The sequence below is a fragment of the Mus caroli genome, chromosome 13 (assembly GCF_900094665.2).
Source record: "Mus caroli chromosome 13, CAROLI_EIJ_v1.1, whole genome shotgun sequence".
Classification (NCBI taxonomy): domain Eukaryota; kingdom Metazoa; phylum Chordata; class Mammalia; order Rodentia; family Muridae; genus Mus; species Mus caroli.
Window position 1 is genome coordinate 37,092,849 of NC_034582.1, and position 18,721 is coordinate 37,111,569.

General features: G+C 44.1%; 1 protein-coding gene across 1 annotated transcript in view; it reads right to left on the reverse strand.

Moving 5' to 3' along the window:
- Adtrp (androgen dependent TFPI regulating protein) overlaps positions 1 to 18,721 on the reverse strand; it is a 61,163-nt gene that overhangs the window by 29,209 nt on the left and 13,233 nt on the right. The window contains exon 3 of the mRNA XM_021180250.2: positions 18,051 to 18,152. Coding sequence (XP_021035909.1) covers positions 18,051 to 18,152 — 102 coding nt within the window. The remainder of the gene's footprint in view (positions 1 to 18,050; positions 18,153 to 18,721) is intronic.

Here is an 18,721-nt window from a genome sequence, read left to right on the forward strand (position 1 = left end):
TGCACTGCGTCAATGAAATGGGAAGGAGACAGGAGGTTTGGGGGCTTTCGACCCAGCTCACCTAGCACAATGAACAAATGGCCCTGCCTCAAGCAAGGTAGGAGGGGAGGTCTAAACTTAGAGCTGTCATCTCTATACACACACCATTGTATATGTGTAGCCATACTTGCATACATGTCTCACAATCACACACACACACACACACACACACACACACAAGGTTTTGAAAAGCATGAAAAATTTTTAAACATTATGAACATGATTCAGAAGGAAGTATGAATTTTATGATTATGTGGCATCAGGATTCATTGAAGCAAAATCAAAGTGGTGCATTCAAGGAGTCCAACACTACAAGGACTGGCAGTTTAGGTGACTACCATAAAATATGGGATGGTGACATCGGGGAATCGGAGAAACTCCTAAGGAACAAGGAGCTCTCTCTCAGATGCTGTAAACGAGCCACCATGGCCTTCATTGCTCACTGTGTGGAGTGTGTATGACCCCTACATATTCATCCAGGAGCCGTGTCTAGCCCCAGGTCTACAGTCTCCCCGCACAGCTGTTGCATACTTCTGCCAGATAACTGTGAGCTCTGCATCTTGGAACTGTGTGATGTGGGGCTCTCTGAGCAATGAATAGAACAGGGAAGAAGCTGGGTAGTTCCAAGTTGGCCTCAGTTTGACTTCATTCATTACACAACTATAATTCAAGTGCTACACATATGACGTGTTATGTGTGCTAGAGGGTGTATGCATATATATGTATGGGTATGTTTGTCCACGTCTGCACTTATGCAGTTAGGGCTCAACAACAGCCACCTTGTTCTTTTACTCTACTTCTTGGTCTGTCTGTCTATCATCTATTTACTTACTTATGAAGACAAAGTTTCTCATTGCAGCTATAGTGGCTGGCAGAGGGACCTGCCTGCCTCTGTCTCCTTCCCTTTCCTAACAACTGGGGTTATAGAATTTGCAGCCACACCACTTAGATTTTTACAGGGGTGCTATGGGATTGGAACTTAGGTCCTCATACTTGCACAATACCTCACCTACAGAGCCATTTCCCCAGTCCCATATATAACATTTCATTTGCTCTCAATAACATTTCTGAGACTTAAAGAGGGCTAACATACTTTCCTTGTTCTAAAGAACACAACACTCAGACAAAATTTTAACATTCTTGAAACCAGACAAGACACTGGCAGAAATACCATCCTGTTGTGGTTTGTAAAAATCTTCCTCCAGCCGGGCAGGGTGGCACACGCCTTTAATTCCAGCACTTGAGAGGAAGAGGCAGGCAGATTTCTGAGTTTGAGGCCAGCCTGGTCTACAGAGTGAGTTCTAGGACAGCCAGGACTACACAGAGAAACCCTGTCTCGAAAAAACAGAACAAAACAACAACAACAAAAATCTTCTTCCATAGGCTCTTGTGAACACATAGTCCTTAGCTGGTAACATTATTTGGGAAGGTTATGGAACTTTTAGAAGGTGGAGTCTTGCTGGAGAAGAAGACACAGAAGACAAACCTTGGGGTTTTATACCCACATGCCACTTCCTGTTCATTCTTTGCTTCCTGACTGCCAATGAAGGTGACCATCTGTCCTCCTGTCCCTGCCATCATGCCTTCACCACAATGACGTTATATGTTTCCTCAAACTGGAAGCCCTAATACACCTTACTTCCCTTAAAATGGTTGGGTATTTGGTTACAGCAATGAGAAAAAAAAAAAAAAACAGATAAAAATCAAGGTTTCCTAGTACTGGTCTCTTCCCCCCCACCCCCGTGATATAAAAAATAAACTTGTACATGCTCTCGATATAGAGACTTAGACATAGAGGGATTGCTTTCATTGACCTTGATGTAAGGTTTAAAGAATGACGCAGATACAGGGGTTTCATTTCTAGTATCCTTTTCAACCACTTAGCCCAAATATACCTTTAACACAGGGGGAGGGGCGTTTGTAAAGATGTAAATACATTTACCACATGGCCATTTCCTAATGGCTTGTATGTAACAGTGCCCCCACATTTACCTCATGTTCTAGAACCTCAATACAAATGGGGAAAAAAAGCTACTAACATCAACGTCCACTTTCACTTGAACAGATAACCCCATATTACCGTCGTCAAATATCCTCTAACCAACATTTCTTGAGCAGTTTTTCGTGCTAGGCTTACACCTTCTGTGCTCACAGTGACAATTTAATGCTACCAACTCTGACACTGGATTATGAAGTATTATTTTAAAATATGTCACTATAACTCTGCATATTAATTAAAATGTTCCCACATACCAGCCTTGAACTCGACTCCCTGTGCTGATTGGAGACAAAAGGCCTTTATTAAATGCTATTTGACAGGCTAAGTGTTTTAATATCTCTGCCAATCATTCCTACGGAAGAATACTCATTGTTGAGTGTGAAATAGATAAGAAAGAAAATCTCAAGGTATGAGTATCTGCTAGCGTCACGTGACCTGAGGATATAAGACAAGCAATAATGCTAGCAGAAGTCCCTGTCTGGCTACTTTCCCTAGTGGGGCAGCTGGCATTACTGCTTCCTTTGGGTTAAGATGATCACAGTTTGATGAAGGATTCCTTTTTTTTTAAATTATTATTTTAATTTTTTATTAGATATTTTCTTCATTTACATTTCAAATGCTATCCCAAAAGTCTCCTATACTCTCTTCTCTGCCCTGCTCCCCTACCCACTCACTCCCACTTCTTGGCCCTGGCTTTCCCCTGTACTGGGGCATATAAAGTTTGCTAGACCAAGGGGCCTCTCTTCCCAATGATGGCCAACTAGGCCATCTTCTGCTACATATGCAGCTAGAGACATGAGTTCTGGGGGTACTGATTAGTTCATATTGTTTTTTTTGTTTTTTTTTTGGTTTTTTTTTTTTTTTTTGGTTTTTCGAGACAGGGTTTTTCTGTATAGCCCTGGCTGTCCTGGAACTCACTTTGTAGACCAGGCTGGCCTCGAACTCAGAAATCCGCCTGCCTCTGCCTCCCGAGTGCTGGGATTAAAGGCGTGCGCCACCACGCCCGGCTAGTTCATATTGTTGTTCCACCTGTAGGGTTGCGAACCTCTTCAGCTCTTGGGTACTTTCTCTAGCTCCTACATTGGGGGCCCTGTGTTCCATCCTATGGATGACTGTGAGCATCCTCTTCTGTATTTGCCAGGCACTGGCAAAGCCTCACAGGAGACAGCTACATCAGGGTCCTTTCAGCAAAATCTTGCTGGCGTATGCAATGGTGTCTGCATTTGGTGGCTGATTATGGGATGAACCCCTGGGTGGGGTAGTCTCTGGATGGTCCATCCTTTCTTCTCAGCTCCAAACTTTGTCTCTACAACTCCTTCCATGGGTATTTTATTTCCGACTCTAGGGAGGAATGAAATATCCACAAGTTGGTCTTCCTTCTTGATTTTCTTGTGTTTTGGAAGTTGTATCTTGGGTATTCTAGGTTTCTGGGCTAATATCCACTTATCAGAGAGTGCATATCAAGAGACTTCTTTTGTGATTGGGTTACCTCACTCAGGATGATACCCTCCAGATACATCTATTTGCCCAAGGATTTCATAAATTCATTGTTTTTAATAGCTGACTAGTACTCCATTGTGTAAATGTACCACATTTTCTGTATCTATTCCTCTGTTGAGGGACATCTGGGTTCTTTCCAGCTTCTGGCTATTATAAACAAGGCTGCTATGAACATAGTGGAGCATGTGTCCTTATTACCAGTTGGAACATCTTCTGGGTATATGTCCAGGAGAGGTATTGCTGGATCTACCGGTAGTACTATGTCTAATTTTCTGATGAATCGCCAGAGTGGTTGTACAAGCTTGAAATCCCACCAGCAATGGAGGAGTGTTCCTCTTTCTCCACATCCTCGCCAGCATCTGCTGCCACCTGAATTTTTGATCCTGGCCATTCTGACTGGTGTGAGGTGGAATCTCAGGGTTGTTTTGATTTGATGACGGATTCCTTGACTGGCGAGTTTACCACTTACTTTCAGGTTTTGCATTAATGGAGTCACTCAATATTGATGTCTAGAGTCGTGTTTTTTTTTTTTTTTTTTTAGCTGCCCGAGGCTGTTAAAAGGTTGCAGGTGTACACTTGGTAATCCAAAGAATTTCTGAGGTAAGAAAAAAAAAACCTAACTGGAGCAGATCTCGCCCACACTATAGACTGTGATGTACACACCTGTCTTTCCCGTGGTTTAGCATGCTTAAGCTTCGGAAAGACCAGATCCTGGGTTCAGACTCCATTCATCTTAGAAAACCTGACCTAAGATTGAACTCAAGTTCATTAAAAGGCCAGTGCTTAGCACCAGTTTTTAGGCTACCCCCTAACAAAACCCGTGTCTAGCACCAGTTTTCAGGTTATTCCCCCCAATAAATCTACACCTCCAGGTTACAATCCCACCCCTGACACTTCACTTCCTAACAGTCACTAATCAGGAGGAAAGCAGAAGTTAAGTTTATGATTTGGCTCCCAGTACCAGCCAATTATGTTAAAGGCCATAATGGCGCCCCCAATCAGATGTGTACTAGGCTAGACACCCCGTTCTTGCCTCTATAAATGCTTGCCTGAAACTGGGCCCAGGGCCAGCTCCCGTCCTCCTGCAACAGAGACAGTGGTGTGGCCCAAGCTTGAGCTTGAGTAAAGAGACCCTAATATAATTGTATCAGAATCAGCTCCTTGGTGGTCTTTTGGGGGTCCACGAATGTTCCCTGGCACAACACTTCCTGGATAAAGTCCCTGCCTATGCCCCTCTCCTCTGTCTTCAGCTTTGTTTGAACCAACTATTTTAGAAGTGGGTGAATCCAGCAAATAGGTGAAGATGGTAGGAGGGGAAAGAAACCAGACAGATGTCTTAGCCTGCTTAGCATCACTGTAACAGAATACCAGAGTCTGTGTAATTTATAAAGAAGCATATTTCTTACAGTGCAAGAGTCTGGGGAGTCCAGCATTGAAGGCTCAGCATCTGGTGAGGGTCATCTTGCTATATCATGCTTTGAAAAGTAGATGCTCTCGTGGTGAAGGAATATGGTGAAGGCAGAGAAAGGAGAGTCAGACTCATCTTTTTATTAGGGACCCTCTTCACAGCTCACTTAATTGGGCTCTTATTAAGTCCAATTGATGTTTTCATAAAAAGGGGCACCATCATGACCTAATAATCACCACTTAAGGTTCTGCCTCTCAATTCTGCAGCACTGGAGACTGTTTCCAACACTGGACTTAGTGGGGGAACATTCAAACCACAGCACCAGTGGAACAGTGATTTCAACAGAGTTGGTGAGATTCAGGCAGGGATGTCAAAACAAGGCCCTTTGTACACATGTGTGATCTTTAAGTCATGGGTTGGGAGACCTGATGGAAAGGAAGAGTTGGAAGTTGCAAAAGCCAGGTCACAAAACATGAAGAACTGAGAATCCATGCAGGCGTGGGAAGCCTCTGGCATTTTTACTAGACCATCCAGGAGGCTACTGGGTAATGCTCAGAAGGATTATTCTACTGGCTGGTAATCCACCCCCCAGGGGGGGGGGTCGGGGGGGGGGGGGTAGGAAGTAGTACAAAAGTGGTGTGTGATGGGCAAAGAGGCAAGGGATGAGCGCTATGGGGAATGGGGAAAGGGCTGGCTGGCAGCAGCATTGAAGGCTGGGTCTCTGCATTAGTCACCCCCCACCCTATCCCCACCCCCAGTGGCTGCCTGTGGGGTTATTGGGCACTGAGAGTAATCTGGCTGCCTATCAGGAAGGGGGTTGGGCGTCCATTCAAATCTGCCTGGGGAGTCTACCCAGGCCACACACCAGGCGACCAATCGATCAAGCATACTTTCATTCAGTTCCAGATTCCAGGGACTTTTGGTCTCTCCTACCTACTTAGGTTTTTATTTTTGTCTTTTGGTATTTCAGAGAGGTCCAGGATCTGCTGTTTCAAGTGTCTGCCTCAGCGAAGTCATGCTTCCTTTTGGGGTATTATACTCGGTTGTCTGTTGCCATGGAAGTGAGGGCTGGCTGATTCACACAGGAGGGGGGTGGGGCCCACTAGCAAGCCCTCAAGCACACTGGATGACTTCAATTACCTAAATCCCTGCAGCTTCTCAGAAGACATCTACATGGTTTTTTATGACATATGAATACCTTTGACTTTGATTTAGAAATCAAGATGCATTTTTAAAAATCTGTGACCTGCATGAAAGCAGTCTATTGATAAAGCACCAAGAATAAACGGAACTTTGAAAGCAGGCCAGTCCAGCACAAATTGGAATGTCTCTGAATTGGAATTAAAAGAAAGAAGAAAAAACAAACAACCCCCCCCCCAAAAAAAAAAAAATCCAACAAAACCAGGCAAGCTGAGCTCATCCAGGTTCTCGAGAAATGAAGAAAGCAGGCCTAGTGAGAGCCTGGTTGATTCTAGTTACAAAAAGCCTGCAGTGGATAGCAATCCTGCGGTAGTCATTGTTAGATGCCCTTCTGTTTGCAAGTATGGCGAAGTTCTTGTCCAGCAAGTAACTGTTGCCAAAGCCAAGATTTGTTTCTGGTTGCCCTGCTGCGCTTTTAAGTGTTCATCTGCCTTCTCGGGGTCACTCTGGTGAATGTTGGGAGGACAGAGGGACCCACCTTAGGTTAGGAAGTCCAGAAGAAAGCAAGAACTGTGATGGTGTTCCTAAGCAACCCTTGCTCCACCCGCTCAACCACACCCCTGTAATTAGGCCCGCCATCCTGCCCAAATTAGGGGCAGGGTTAATAGCTGTGCTTCTCTGTGCTGGGGCTTCCTAAACATTTGCAGCAGCTTGGAGCTCTTCCCCACCGTGTGTCCACAGGAGTGTCCATCCTTTACCAACGCCCTCCCCTCCTCCCCCAATCACAGGAGAAATTGTATCTCCAGCACTGTTTTTCTGCTCACAATGTAAACATGGTGGCTGTGCTTTCAATATGGCCCCCTCTTGCCAAAATTCCTGCTGAAACTTTGTTGCAGTGTTGGGGCCTTTGAGAAGGACTTGAGCCTTTCTGAAGGAACTGGACTGGATCTTTCAAGAGGACATTAGTCTGCTTTTTGTAACAATGGAATCATCACATATTTATACAAAGGGGTCCCCTTCCCTGCCCACTTCCATATGCTGGGTTGACAAGTTCTCATGCAGATCTAGCATCTGATGCCACCCGCATACTACAGTATGAAGCCTTCAGCAGGTACAGCCACTTCATCTTGAGCTTCGCTAAGACTGTTGAGCTGAATAAATCCCTTATCTTTATAAATTGTTTCATCTCCAGTATTCGGTCATAACATGGGCAAATGGAGTAGGATGCTAATCGAGAGTAGAAAATGGCCAGAAAACATTTTTAGAATTTCATGATACAACAGACTGGAATCAGAGGTGATGTGAAATGGTTGTCCCTGAGCTTATGACTCAAAGATACTTCATATCCTTCAATAGGTGACACATTAAAAATGCATAGCGGCAGAGGGGTGACTGGAGAGATGACTTTGTGGAGAAGTTACTACTGCTCGAGAGTGAGGACCCATGCTTGAGTCTCCAGAACACATGTACAAGCTTGGCAGGGGTAGAGCACATCTGTGATCCTAGCATTTTTCAGGAGAAGATGGGAGGCAGAGGGAGGAGAACCCTATCTTCAGCACCAATGAGCTGAATAGGAGCCTACAGACGCTGAGAACTGATACCGAGGATCTCTGAGCTTTGCAGGCAGATCACAGCACACGTATCCACGGAACTCACAGCAACACACACACAGAGAAACAGAGAGAGACAGGGAGAAAAGAGACGTGCGCACACACACAGAGAGAGAAAGAGAGAGAGAGAGAGAGAGAGAGAGAGGGAGAGAGAGAGAGAGAGAGAGAACACAGAGAGAGAGAGAGAACAGAGAGAGAGAGAGAGAGAGAGAACACACACACACACACACAGAGAGAGAGGGAGAGAGAGAGAGAAAGAACAATACCCCTGATGGAACTGGTCAAAGCACACTGAGGATTTATTTCTTGCACTTGTATGCAAATCTGTAAGTATCTGAAAATAGCTTAACTGAGAGCCAGTGAAGGAATAAAGGAAAACCATGCACACAGTAGGTGTTACATGTTTGCACATAAAGATTGTGCAGGGCAGGGAAACAAGCCCTTCTGTCTAGTGATTGATGTGCCTGGAGGAAAAGCTGTATTAAGGATAAAGAGGTCCCAGCAAACGTATGTTTACAGTTTCAGGGTCACGAGCTGGCTAGCTTGTCACAGTTCAGCTTCGGCTTCCTCTTCTGTTCCCCTGCAAGGTGTTCAGCATGGAGAGTTGGAAGCATTTTAGTTCTGATTCTACGCCCACATTTGTGTCTCTGGGGAGCAGCAGGGCGAGGCATGATGAATCATTACTACTTCGTAGTGGCAAGCAGCTATGAGGTCACCAGCTGAATATAAGCAAATGGTCACAGGCGTCATGTTTGTGTAAGAATAGAGTCAAGACTGCTATTTTAAGAATGTCATACAAATAGATTTTTAATCTCTTGTTCTTTTCTCTGGATTTAACATGAGATAAAAATAATGTAGTGCCTCTTCCCGGAATTCCCACTAGGAAAGCGATTGTGGGTTTCTGAGCTGTCTACCTGGTCTGGTGAGATTTCCCTATTGCAGTTTACTGCCTATGCTAACAAGAGCTCCTAAGTAACCCCATTTAATTTTTTAAAAATCTAATTACTAATACTCATGGACACAAAAAACTCTAAGCTCAAAACCGGTTATCCATCTCCTTTGACTACAAGATAGCCAACCAATGACCAACACCAAGAATACGAGTTCTTAGCATTAAAGCTGTTCAGCACTTACTACCTATGTCTCTCAGCCCCAACTCCAACTTCAAGCATTCCACGTTCTAGAATAGAGATCCACTGAGCTATGCCAGCCTCCCACTCCTTTATTTGATCCTCCTGTTCCTGCCAGCTCAAATAGTATCCCCTTCGTTGGTGTTTTTCTTGGGGTCTCAGGACGCTGTTAAATCAATCTGATCAGTGCCCTTTTAGAAGAGAAGTTTCAGAGGCACCTGCGCACAGGGGAGGTAGAGTAGGATGGATGAGGCCACCTCTTCACTTAGTGGGATGCTATGAAAGGTTTCTGTTGTTAACAAACCACAGTTCCCTCTAGTGAGCAGGGGCTGGTGGGGCGGGGGAGAAGGAAAGAAGGCAAGTAGAAGCTTCTGGAAAAAGCAAAAAGAAAAATTAGGAAGTGACCTTATCAACATGTGAGATTGTGGTTATCAAGATCCAATTTTCTCCTTCCCAGGCCAGGTTCCTTTTCTCTGTCACCACTGTCTTCACCTGTGTCATGGCATCATTGCCAAATTACATAGGACCTTATCTTTTTTACATGGGTGGTCCATGAGGGTTTAAAAAGACAGTACTGGACCACAGTTCACTAACCGCAAGCTTCAATAACATTAATACCTTTGTTTAGCTGAATGGACAGAATCCCTTATTGTCTTGGGGTTTAGGAGCTCTGCAAACGGGAGAAAGTATATACAGTAAGAGTGTTGCCATCATAAACCATAGCAACAGAATGATGCCCCCCACACAAGATGTCTATACCCCACACTTCCTGGAAGCCTTCCTTGGGAGGAGTACTTCACATGGTCAAAGGGCTTTGGTGATTGTTAAGTTTGGATATTTATTACTTGAATGTGCCCCTCAAGGTTTCGTATGGTGGACGTTTGGTCCCATGGATGTAGGGGTGGGAAGTGGAGGGACTTTTAAGAGGTGGGGCCTAGAAGGCAGAGGTTCCTGTGTTATTGGCAGTTCTGCCCTTGGGAGAATTAAGGTAGATCTCTCCAGAGCAAGTGGCTATAAAAGCCTGGGCTGACTGCTGACTCTCTCTGTAGCTTCCGGTGGATGATGTCATCGCTTTCTGCACACACATTCATCATGTTCCATGAAGCTTCACCCAGAGTCTCTGCGATGCTGTTTGGATGTTCAGTCTCCCAAACTGTGTTAAACAAACCTCTTCTTAAAAAAGCAGCTCACCTCAGGATTTCTTCAGTCCCTCCTTACATTAAAAAATCAAATGTCTTGTTCATCATTTCATTTATGATCTAAAAGGTATGGAGTTGCTAAGCGCGATGTCTGTATTTTTTCTTTCTTTCTTTCTTTCTTTCTTTCTTTCTTTCTTTCTTTCTTTCTTTCTTTCTCAGGGTTTCTCTATGTAGCCCTGGCTGTCCTGGAACTCACTCTGTAGACCAGGCTGGCCTCGAACTCAAAAATCCACCTGCCTCTGCTTCCCAAGTGCTGGGATTAAAGACGTGTGCCACCATGCCTGGCTACAAAGTCTGTATCCCAGCACTCGAGAGGCAGAGGCAGGCGGATTTCTGAGTTGGAGGCCAGCCTGGTCTCCAAAGTGAGTTCCAGGACAAGCAGGAATATACAGAGAAACCCTGTCTCAAAAAACCAAAATAAATAAATAAATAAATACATAAATAGATATTCATCAGCTTTACTTCATGTTTCTCATGCTATCCCATGAAGACAAAAAAAGTGCTAAGCACACAAATTTGATTTAAAAAAAATGAATAGCATAGCTATTGATTTTTGTCTTTTGTTTTGAGCTACAACATATTGCCTATGACACGAGGAACCTATGTATAGTTATATTGGCTATTCTTATCCTGAGACCAACATTCACTGGAATGTGAAAGGTCTGAGGCCTTCTTAAATAGTGCATTAATTTAATGGATATTTGTGTTAGCCCTGAGAAATGGCTTGAAGACTCACTCATATTCATAGGAGATGTCCCTAAAAGTTTGAAAACACAGAGACATGGAGAAATGTCTAGGCTGTGAGTTACTGTGTCAGAAGAGTGCGGGTGGAGGATGAGGAATCAGGAGGGAGACACAGGGGTTACAAGGCCTGGAAACCAAGGTCAGCCATCAGTGGCTGACATGTCCAGGATGGATCTACTTTATTCCTTAGGATTCACACACTGACACTCAGCCCAAACATCTCGGACTGAGCTAATGGGTGGGAGAGAGAAATCTGAGACAATGCCTGTAGGTTATCCAGCTGTACTTCCAGTTCCCAGGACATATTTGTCAGGTAAGAATCATATGCTAATACCAGAGCATGTTACCATGTAAGCCAGTGCTATGTGTTAATATTTGTTGCTCCTCTCTCTCTCTCTCTCTCTCTCTCTCTCTCTCTCTCTCTCTCTCTCTCTCTCTCTCTCTTTCTCTCTCTGTACAGGCTCAATCAGGATTCAAAATCACTGGGTGCGAAAACTCTTGTCAAATGTTACCCACACCATCTGTGTTACCTAACTATTTCCTTCACTATAACAAACTATAGGAGAGACACAATTTGGAAGATGAAGGGTTGACTTGGGCTTGTGTTTTTAGTCCTTGATGATGAAGCAAAGCATCATGGTAGAAAGTTGCTGGGGAGGGGGCAGAACAAGGCCGCTTTCCTTCGGCAGCCAGGAAGCATGAGAACCAAAAGCTGTATCCAGTGACAAGAGACACTCTTCAAAGGCACACGCCCCCCTGGCCCACTTCCTCTAAGTCAGCCCAGCTCCTAACAGCCATGACTTTATGGATCTCTTGATCCAGCCACCCCTCAGCAGCGGTGAGGGCCAGTCCATCCATCCATCAACACATATGCCCTCGAGAGGGACTGGATAGTTTCAGGCACCACACACATCCCAGGGCTTAATAATTATTTTCCAGTGAACAAAGGACAGTGGGGCCAGTAACCGAGATGCTGTATTGGGTCTTTCCTCTAATCAAAGAGCCAGCTTTCTTGTCTTTTAATTGGAGGTTGTTTCTAAGGTCCCATTCATACCTACTGAGTTTGATGGGTCTCAGGCTGTGGTTGTGGGATTCAGAGAAGCATGAGGGGGTCCTGGCTGGGATTCGTATATTTTACATGATAATGACTTCCATTTATGCTGCCTTTGGCTGTTTTTAAAGTACTTGGGCCCATTCTCGATAATTATGCATGCTTTTCAAACGCAGCAAAGCTTAGAAGGAACTCTGATCTATTCCAGCCCTCTTTCCAACTTGAACAATTCAGGTTGATTTCCAGAGAAATCCTTTCTCCTGCTTCCCTCTGACACTCACGCAAGAGAGGGTCATTATTTCTCCGTTCCTGAATCCTCTTCCTGCTATTTAAATCTGTCTGCTCTGGTTCTATCTTTAGTAAGCATTTAGATAGGACCCGAGGAGTTAATGCTTTCCTGGCAAACCCTGAGGTATGAATACTCTGTCCTGTTGCTTCCTTTACGAAGGCCAGAGAACTGCTGCTCAGCAATAACACAGTTGGGTTGATCTACTTCACCCAAGGCAGCAAGGCTCTCACCAGCTCAGGCAGTCTGTCCACAGTGGTGGATGGAGAGGACTATTTGGACCAAAAATTTGATGGGGGGCGGGGGGGGGGCAGGAATATGTCTGTTGAACACTCAGTGACAGTCAGCTCTGAAGGGTCCTATGGGAACCACACATCTCAAGGGAGTCAGAAGCACTGGGCAGGAAGATCCCAAATACTCCATTAGTTCCAAAGCATCTAGAAATACACAGCGTCAGAATAGAGTGCCATAAACCTGGGAACAACACCACAGATAACGATGCTAAGAAAACAGTTGCAAGAAGAAAGCTAGCCTCCGGTCAGCAGGAGGGATACTGTAAAGTAAAAAGGACCTGCCAGGACCATGAGGAGCTGCTGATGCTGCAGTCATTCTACGGCAGAGAGAAAAGCATGGCAGTACAGGGCAGGATTCACTCCAGGGAATAGTTTGCCTCACACAGAAGCACTTAGGCCAGATGTTCAGGAGACTGCCCATCATCCTTCTGGTCCCAATTTCCCGGTTCTGAATCATTTTCTTTGGGTTGTCTTATATGGGCACTGGCAAAATGGGAAGTGTTAACAAATTGACCTGTAAGGTACTCAGCTTCCCACTGCGATAACAAATGCCCCAAGACAGCAGCTTGTGGAAGATAAAAAGGTTTATTGGGGTTCACAGCTTCACGGGTTTCTTTCCATGGTCATTTCGCTCCATTGCTTTCTAGACCCATGGAAAAGTGGCATAGCAAACCAGGGAGCATGAAGAGACTAAATAAATAAATAAATATATATATATCTTTACCTCATGGACAGAAGAAAGAGGACAGAAGCTGGGATTCTACAATCCTTTCTAAAAACACGGTCACAAGTAACCTCAAGGCCTCTCACTAGTATCCATCTCTTCACTGTTCCATACTTTGCCAACAGAAAGGTCTTAGGGACCCAGGCTTTAACACTCAGGGCCTTGGAAACCATTCCACATACAAACTATAGCACCCAATACCGAGCTTCCCCTACCCTCCTGTTGCGTGTGTTCGCCTGTTGGCGCATGTGTATAGAAGCAGAGGTCAGTATAAGATTGCCTTCTTCCCTTGTTCTCTACCTTAGTCTTCTGTGATGAGCTCACTGACTGGCTGGATGGGCCCCAGGAATCTTCCCATCTTTGTAACCCTCCAAGTAAAGGTTACAGGCATGTGTTACAGTGCCCAGGTTTTACTATATAGGTCTGGGGAACCAACTAGATCTTCATGCTTGCATGGCAAACACTTTACTGGCTCAGCTATTTCTTCATCCTTATGTAATATTTTAAAATTTTTTTATCTTGAAGGTAAATATATACACATACATATGTACATACATACATATATACACACATATATATGTACATGTGAGCATACACATGTATGCACATGCATGTAGAAGCTTGAGGCCCATGGTAGGTATCTTTTTCATTTGTATTTTATTGTCTTTGTGTTATCATTGTTATGATGAAACACCATGACCAAAAGGACCTTGAGAAGGAAAGAACTTATTTGGTTTACACTTCTAAGTCATTGTTTATCATCAGAGGAAGTCAGGACAGGGATTCAAGCAGGCAGGGACCCAACGGCAGAAGTTGATGCTGAGGCCATGGAGGGGTGCTGCGTACTGACTTGTTCCATGGCTTGCTCAGCTTATTTTCTTATAGAACCTAAGACCACCAACCCAAGGGTGGCACCACCTATAATGGTCTGGGTTCTCCTGCATCAATCACTGATCAAGAAAAGGATTCACAGGCCAGTCATATAGAGGCATTTTCCCAATCAAGGCTCCCTCCTCTCATATATCACTGTCTACAGCATGTATCAAGTTGACATAAAACTAGCCAGTGCACCACCTCATTTTTTAAGATACAATCTCTCACAGAACCTGGAGGTCATCTATTCAGCTAGGCTGGTTAGCAATGAGCTGGAAGAAACCCACTGTCTCTGTCTCCTCAACACCAGCATTACTGGAACATCCACTGTGCCTGGCTTTTATGTGGGAGCGAGGGATGGAACTCAGATCTCTGTTCTTGTTCAGCAAGAACATCACCAACTGAGCTATCTCTCTAGCCCTTAAGCAACCACTATCTTGTAGGAACAGCATCCTTGAAGCATCAGGCTAGAAGGTTTTAATAGTAATGACGGAAAATAGCCAGAGTAGTCAAGAGTCTGGAGTATGGGGATGAGATGTAGCCACAAAGACACTCTCCATTTAGAGCCAACACTGAAGAGAAGCAGGGTGTTCGGAGATGGTTCCATTAGGAAACTCCAAGTGGGTTTGCTGGTTTTTCTTCCCCTGAGAAATGACATGCAGGAATTTTCTCCAATTAAGCAAAGAGAAACATGGAAACATCCGAGTCTAACCCATGGCAGGCTTCCTTCCCCTCCTCCTCTTCCCTAATCTGGAGTCCATTTCCCTTGACTCTGGCCTGGTTTCCTCAAGGGATGAGGTGACCTGGATGGAGGGCAAGGAGGCAGAGTTTCTAATATCCCCCCCCCCCCAGGTGGTGCAGGCAACAAACTACTTCAGCATCTCCACAGTACAGTATTTGTTTTGCTGTTAATAATTGGCTCATGGATGTGATGTACAGTATTATCCAGATCTTCACTTCCCAAATGATCAACCATCCATATGGCTGTTTACTTATCAAGGTCACTAGGATTGGGCATCACCATTACAGCTAACTGGAGGAAATCCAAGCATCTACGCAGACAGTGGGGCTCAGTGGAAGAGGGAGCTGGTAGTCATTGTCGGAAAACCGGCTGAGCTCACGAAGCCTGTGGAGTGGGCTTGGTAAGCATGCTTGGCTCCAGATGAAACGAACTTTCAAGATTCTGTCCTTTAAACTATGGGAGTAATGTCCAGCCCTAGTGGGTGATTGCTTTCTGACCCCTCGATTTCCTCCAGGTTTTGGCTTATTGGCATACAGATGGGGAGTCTAAGTGAAAACTCTCCCTTTGTCATATTAATTAATCCCCTTGATTTTCCAGTGAAATGTAAGGCTGACTCAAAGCCCAATAGGGTTAGGGTTAGGGTTAGGGTTAGGGTTAGGGTTAGGGTTAGGGTTAGGGTTAGGGTTAGGGTTAGATTTAACCCTAGATTTAACTGATAAAAGGCATCAGCAAATTAGTCTCGTATCCTTACGAGATTACCTCCAGAGCGGGGCTGTGGAGGGCAAGCTCCCTGACTCCCGGGCAGATGAGGTAATAGCCTTTCAGTCTGTAAAACTCGAAGTTGTGGTACTTATCTAAAGAAGGGTGTGAGAATTAAATCAAATTCAAGAAACATGATTTACATAGTATAATGTAAAAATTTTAATGTAGACATTAAAAATGGGGGTTAGGTGGGGTGGGGATGGCTCAAGATGGTGGAGAGCTTGCTCTACAAGCATGAGGATCTAAGCCTGGCTCCTAGGCACCCATGTCACAGCTGGGCAAGTCTGTAACCTCAGCGCTGGGGGCTGAGAGGCTAGGGGGATCCCTGGAAACTCATTGGCCTGTCAGCCCAATTAAATCAGTGAACTCCATGTTCCGTAAGAGACCCTGTCTCAAAAATAAGGTGAAGGGTGACTGATAGAGAGATTCAATATCAATCTCTGCCACCACAGGCAGGCACACACACATAGACACATACACACATACATACACACAGATATACACATATACACATACATACATATATACACACATAAACACACATACACACACACACATATACATACAGATATACATATACACATACATACACACACATAAACACACATACACACATACACATATACATACAGATATACATATACACATACATACACACACATAAACACACATACACACATACATACATATATATACATACATACATATATACACAGACACACACACATACATACATAGACACACACAGACACATATACACAGACATACATACACAGAACACAGAAACATACACACATACACAGAAACATACACAGAAATACATACACACACAGAAATACATACACACACAGAAATACACATACATACACGTACATAGACACACACATACAGACATACACAGACACATAGACACATAGACATAGACACACACATAGACACATACATATACACATACACATGCACAAACAACATACAGAGAGGAACACAGACATATACACACAGACACACATACACAAATACACACAGAGATATACACAGACACACAAACACATACACACAGACCCATATACACATACACACAGACACATATACACATACACACACATATACACATACACAGACACACACACATAGATACACACAGACACACAGATACACACACATACACACACACACATTCCTGAATACCCAGCTACATATATATTAAAGACAAACACCCCTACCCTCCTACTTACATTGGGAATATTCGCTATGAAGTCATCCCAGATGAATACTAACGAAAACCTAGCAAAGACAAGACACTGGAAAAAGGGGGATTCCTTAACAAGTAGATTTGGATCTTGTGCACTGAGTTAGATCAGAATCAAGAGCACAGTACTCAGCCAATGGTATCTCTCTCAGAAAAACATTTGAAGAGTTTTTTTTCTGGGTGTGGGGTGCATGAGGTAGTGTGTTCAGGAAGCTTTTCCACACTGACTGTCATGAACTTGGAGACAACAGGAGCTTTGAAAGGTGGAAGAGAGTCTCTGGATGGGTTCTCCCGATTTTTGCTTATCTTGTTTCCTAGCATCTGAGGTCTTCCTATTTAAACTTCCCAGTAATGCAGAAACGCATCTATAAGTGTTGCAGAGTTGAGCCACGATTGCCCAGGGAGACGTTATACACACAGCTCTAATGATTCAGGCTTAGCATTGCAGTGGAGACCTGGACACCTTGCTAGCCCTGCTTGTCTGGGTCACAGCTGATTCCAGACTCCGGTGACCTGAACATCTCAGAAGAGGTTCTGCCTTCTGCTTAACTCTTCAAAAACATTGGAGTCAACGGGAAAAAAAAATACATGACTGGATAAAACCGATCGAAATATTTAAATACTAGTCTGGGAAAATTTGGTGAGCGGTCACGCCGTTGCCCTTTTTAGTGTGTTATTTGGACATGGGGATAGAATTTTGTTTCAACCTTCCTTTATTCCATTCCTGGAAATGAACTTCATTATTAGTCATGGGCAAAAGTCACTTTTTTTTTCAGAACTGGCAAAGGTCATTTTTCCTGGTAGCATGACTTTTTAATGTCTTTCCTAAGCAACATAAGAACAGCTCAGCTCTTCCTCTCAGCTTCAGTAGATCCCTGGGCTGCGGTACTAGATTTTACTTATTTACATCCTGAGTATGCTTTTTAAAAAAAAAAAAAAAGATTTATTTTTATTTTATGTATATGAGTATTTGCCTGCATGTACGTGTGTGCAAAACAAGCGTGCGTGGCACCCACAGAGGTCAGATCCCCTAGAACTGCAGAAACAGGCAGTTTCGAGCCACCAGGTAGGTTCTGGGAAAGGAATAGAACCCCAGGCCTCTGGGAAATCAACAGTTGCTTTTAACCAGTGAGCCATCTATCTCCTAGCTCCTCTCAGGATGCTTTTTAAAATAGTGACAGGGTGGAGAGGCAGGAGTGAACTGGAGAGCACTGAAGAACTGTTTGGAAACATACCCAGATACTTCAGCGTTCAGTACAGAGGCCACTGGCTTCGGTGTTCATTAATTTTCTCCCACTCACCATTGCGTGGTTAACCCATGCTGGGAAGAAGTCATCCAAGCCCTTGGGGTAAACGAGATTCCGGTCGTAGTGAAAGAGAGTCCAGAATGCCAAGAACACAAACTGGAAAGGAAACACAAAAATACCAGCCTTAGGTTTGGTTTTCCAGCAGAGGTTTATAAGCCAACCAATGAAAGAAAGAGCAATATCAAAATTGATGGCGGTTTGAAGGATAGCGTACATACATTTTATAAACATAAAATGGAAGAGGAAATGCTTACTATAGAACAGTTGTATCCTGGCTTTCTGGGGATTCTTTAGTGAGGACAATGTGTTAGGAAGCAACGATGATGACCATCGTAGTAGGAAGAGACGACCTAACATAAAAGATGCATGGACCACCAGCCCTACATTGTTATCAATGATCTCTTTGTCATCTCTGCATGGGTGTGTATGTGTGTGTACATGTATGTGCACATGTGTCTATGCATATGCATATATGTACTTGGGCTCTCCTCCCTTTAAGGAGTCCCGGCAGAGAACAACAGGAAGGTTTAGGGTGCTGCTGAGCATGAGATCATGCATAAGCTACTGATGTGGGAATTGGATCTATCTCTCTGTCGCTTAGAACTTTGGGTTTCCTTGCATTTGCTGTATCCTTTGTATGTCCTTTCCCAGTGTCTGCCCTCTGG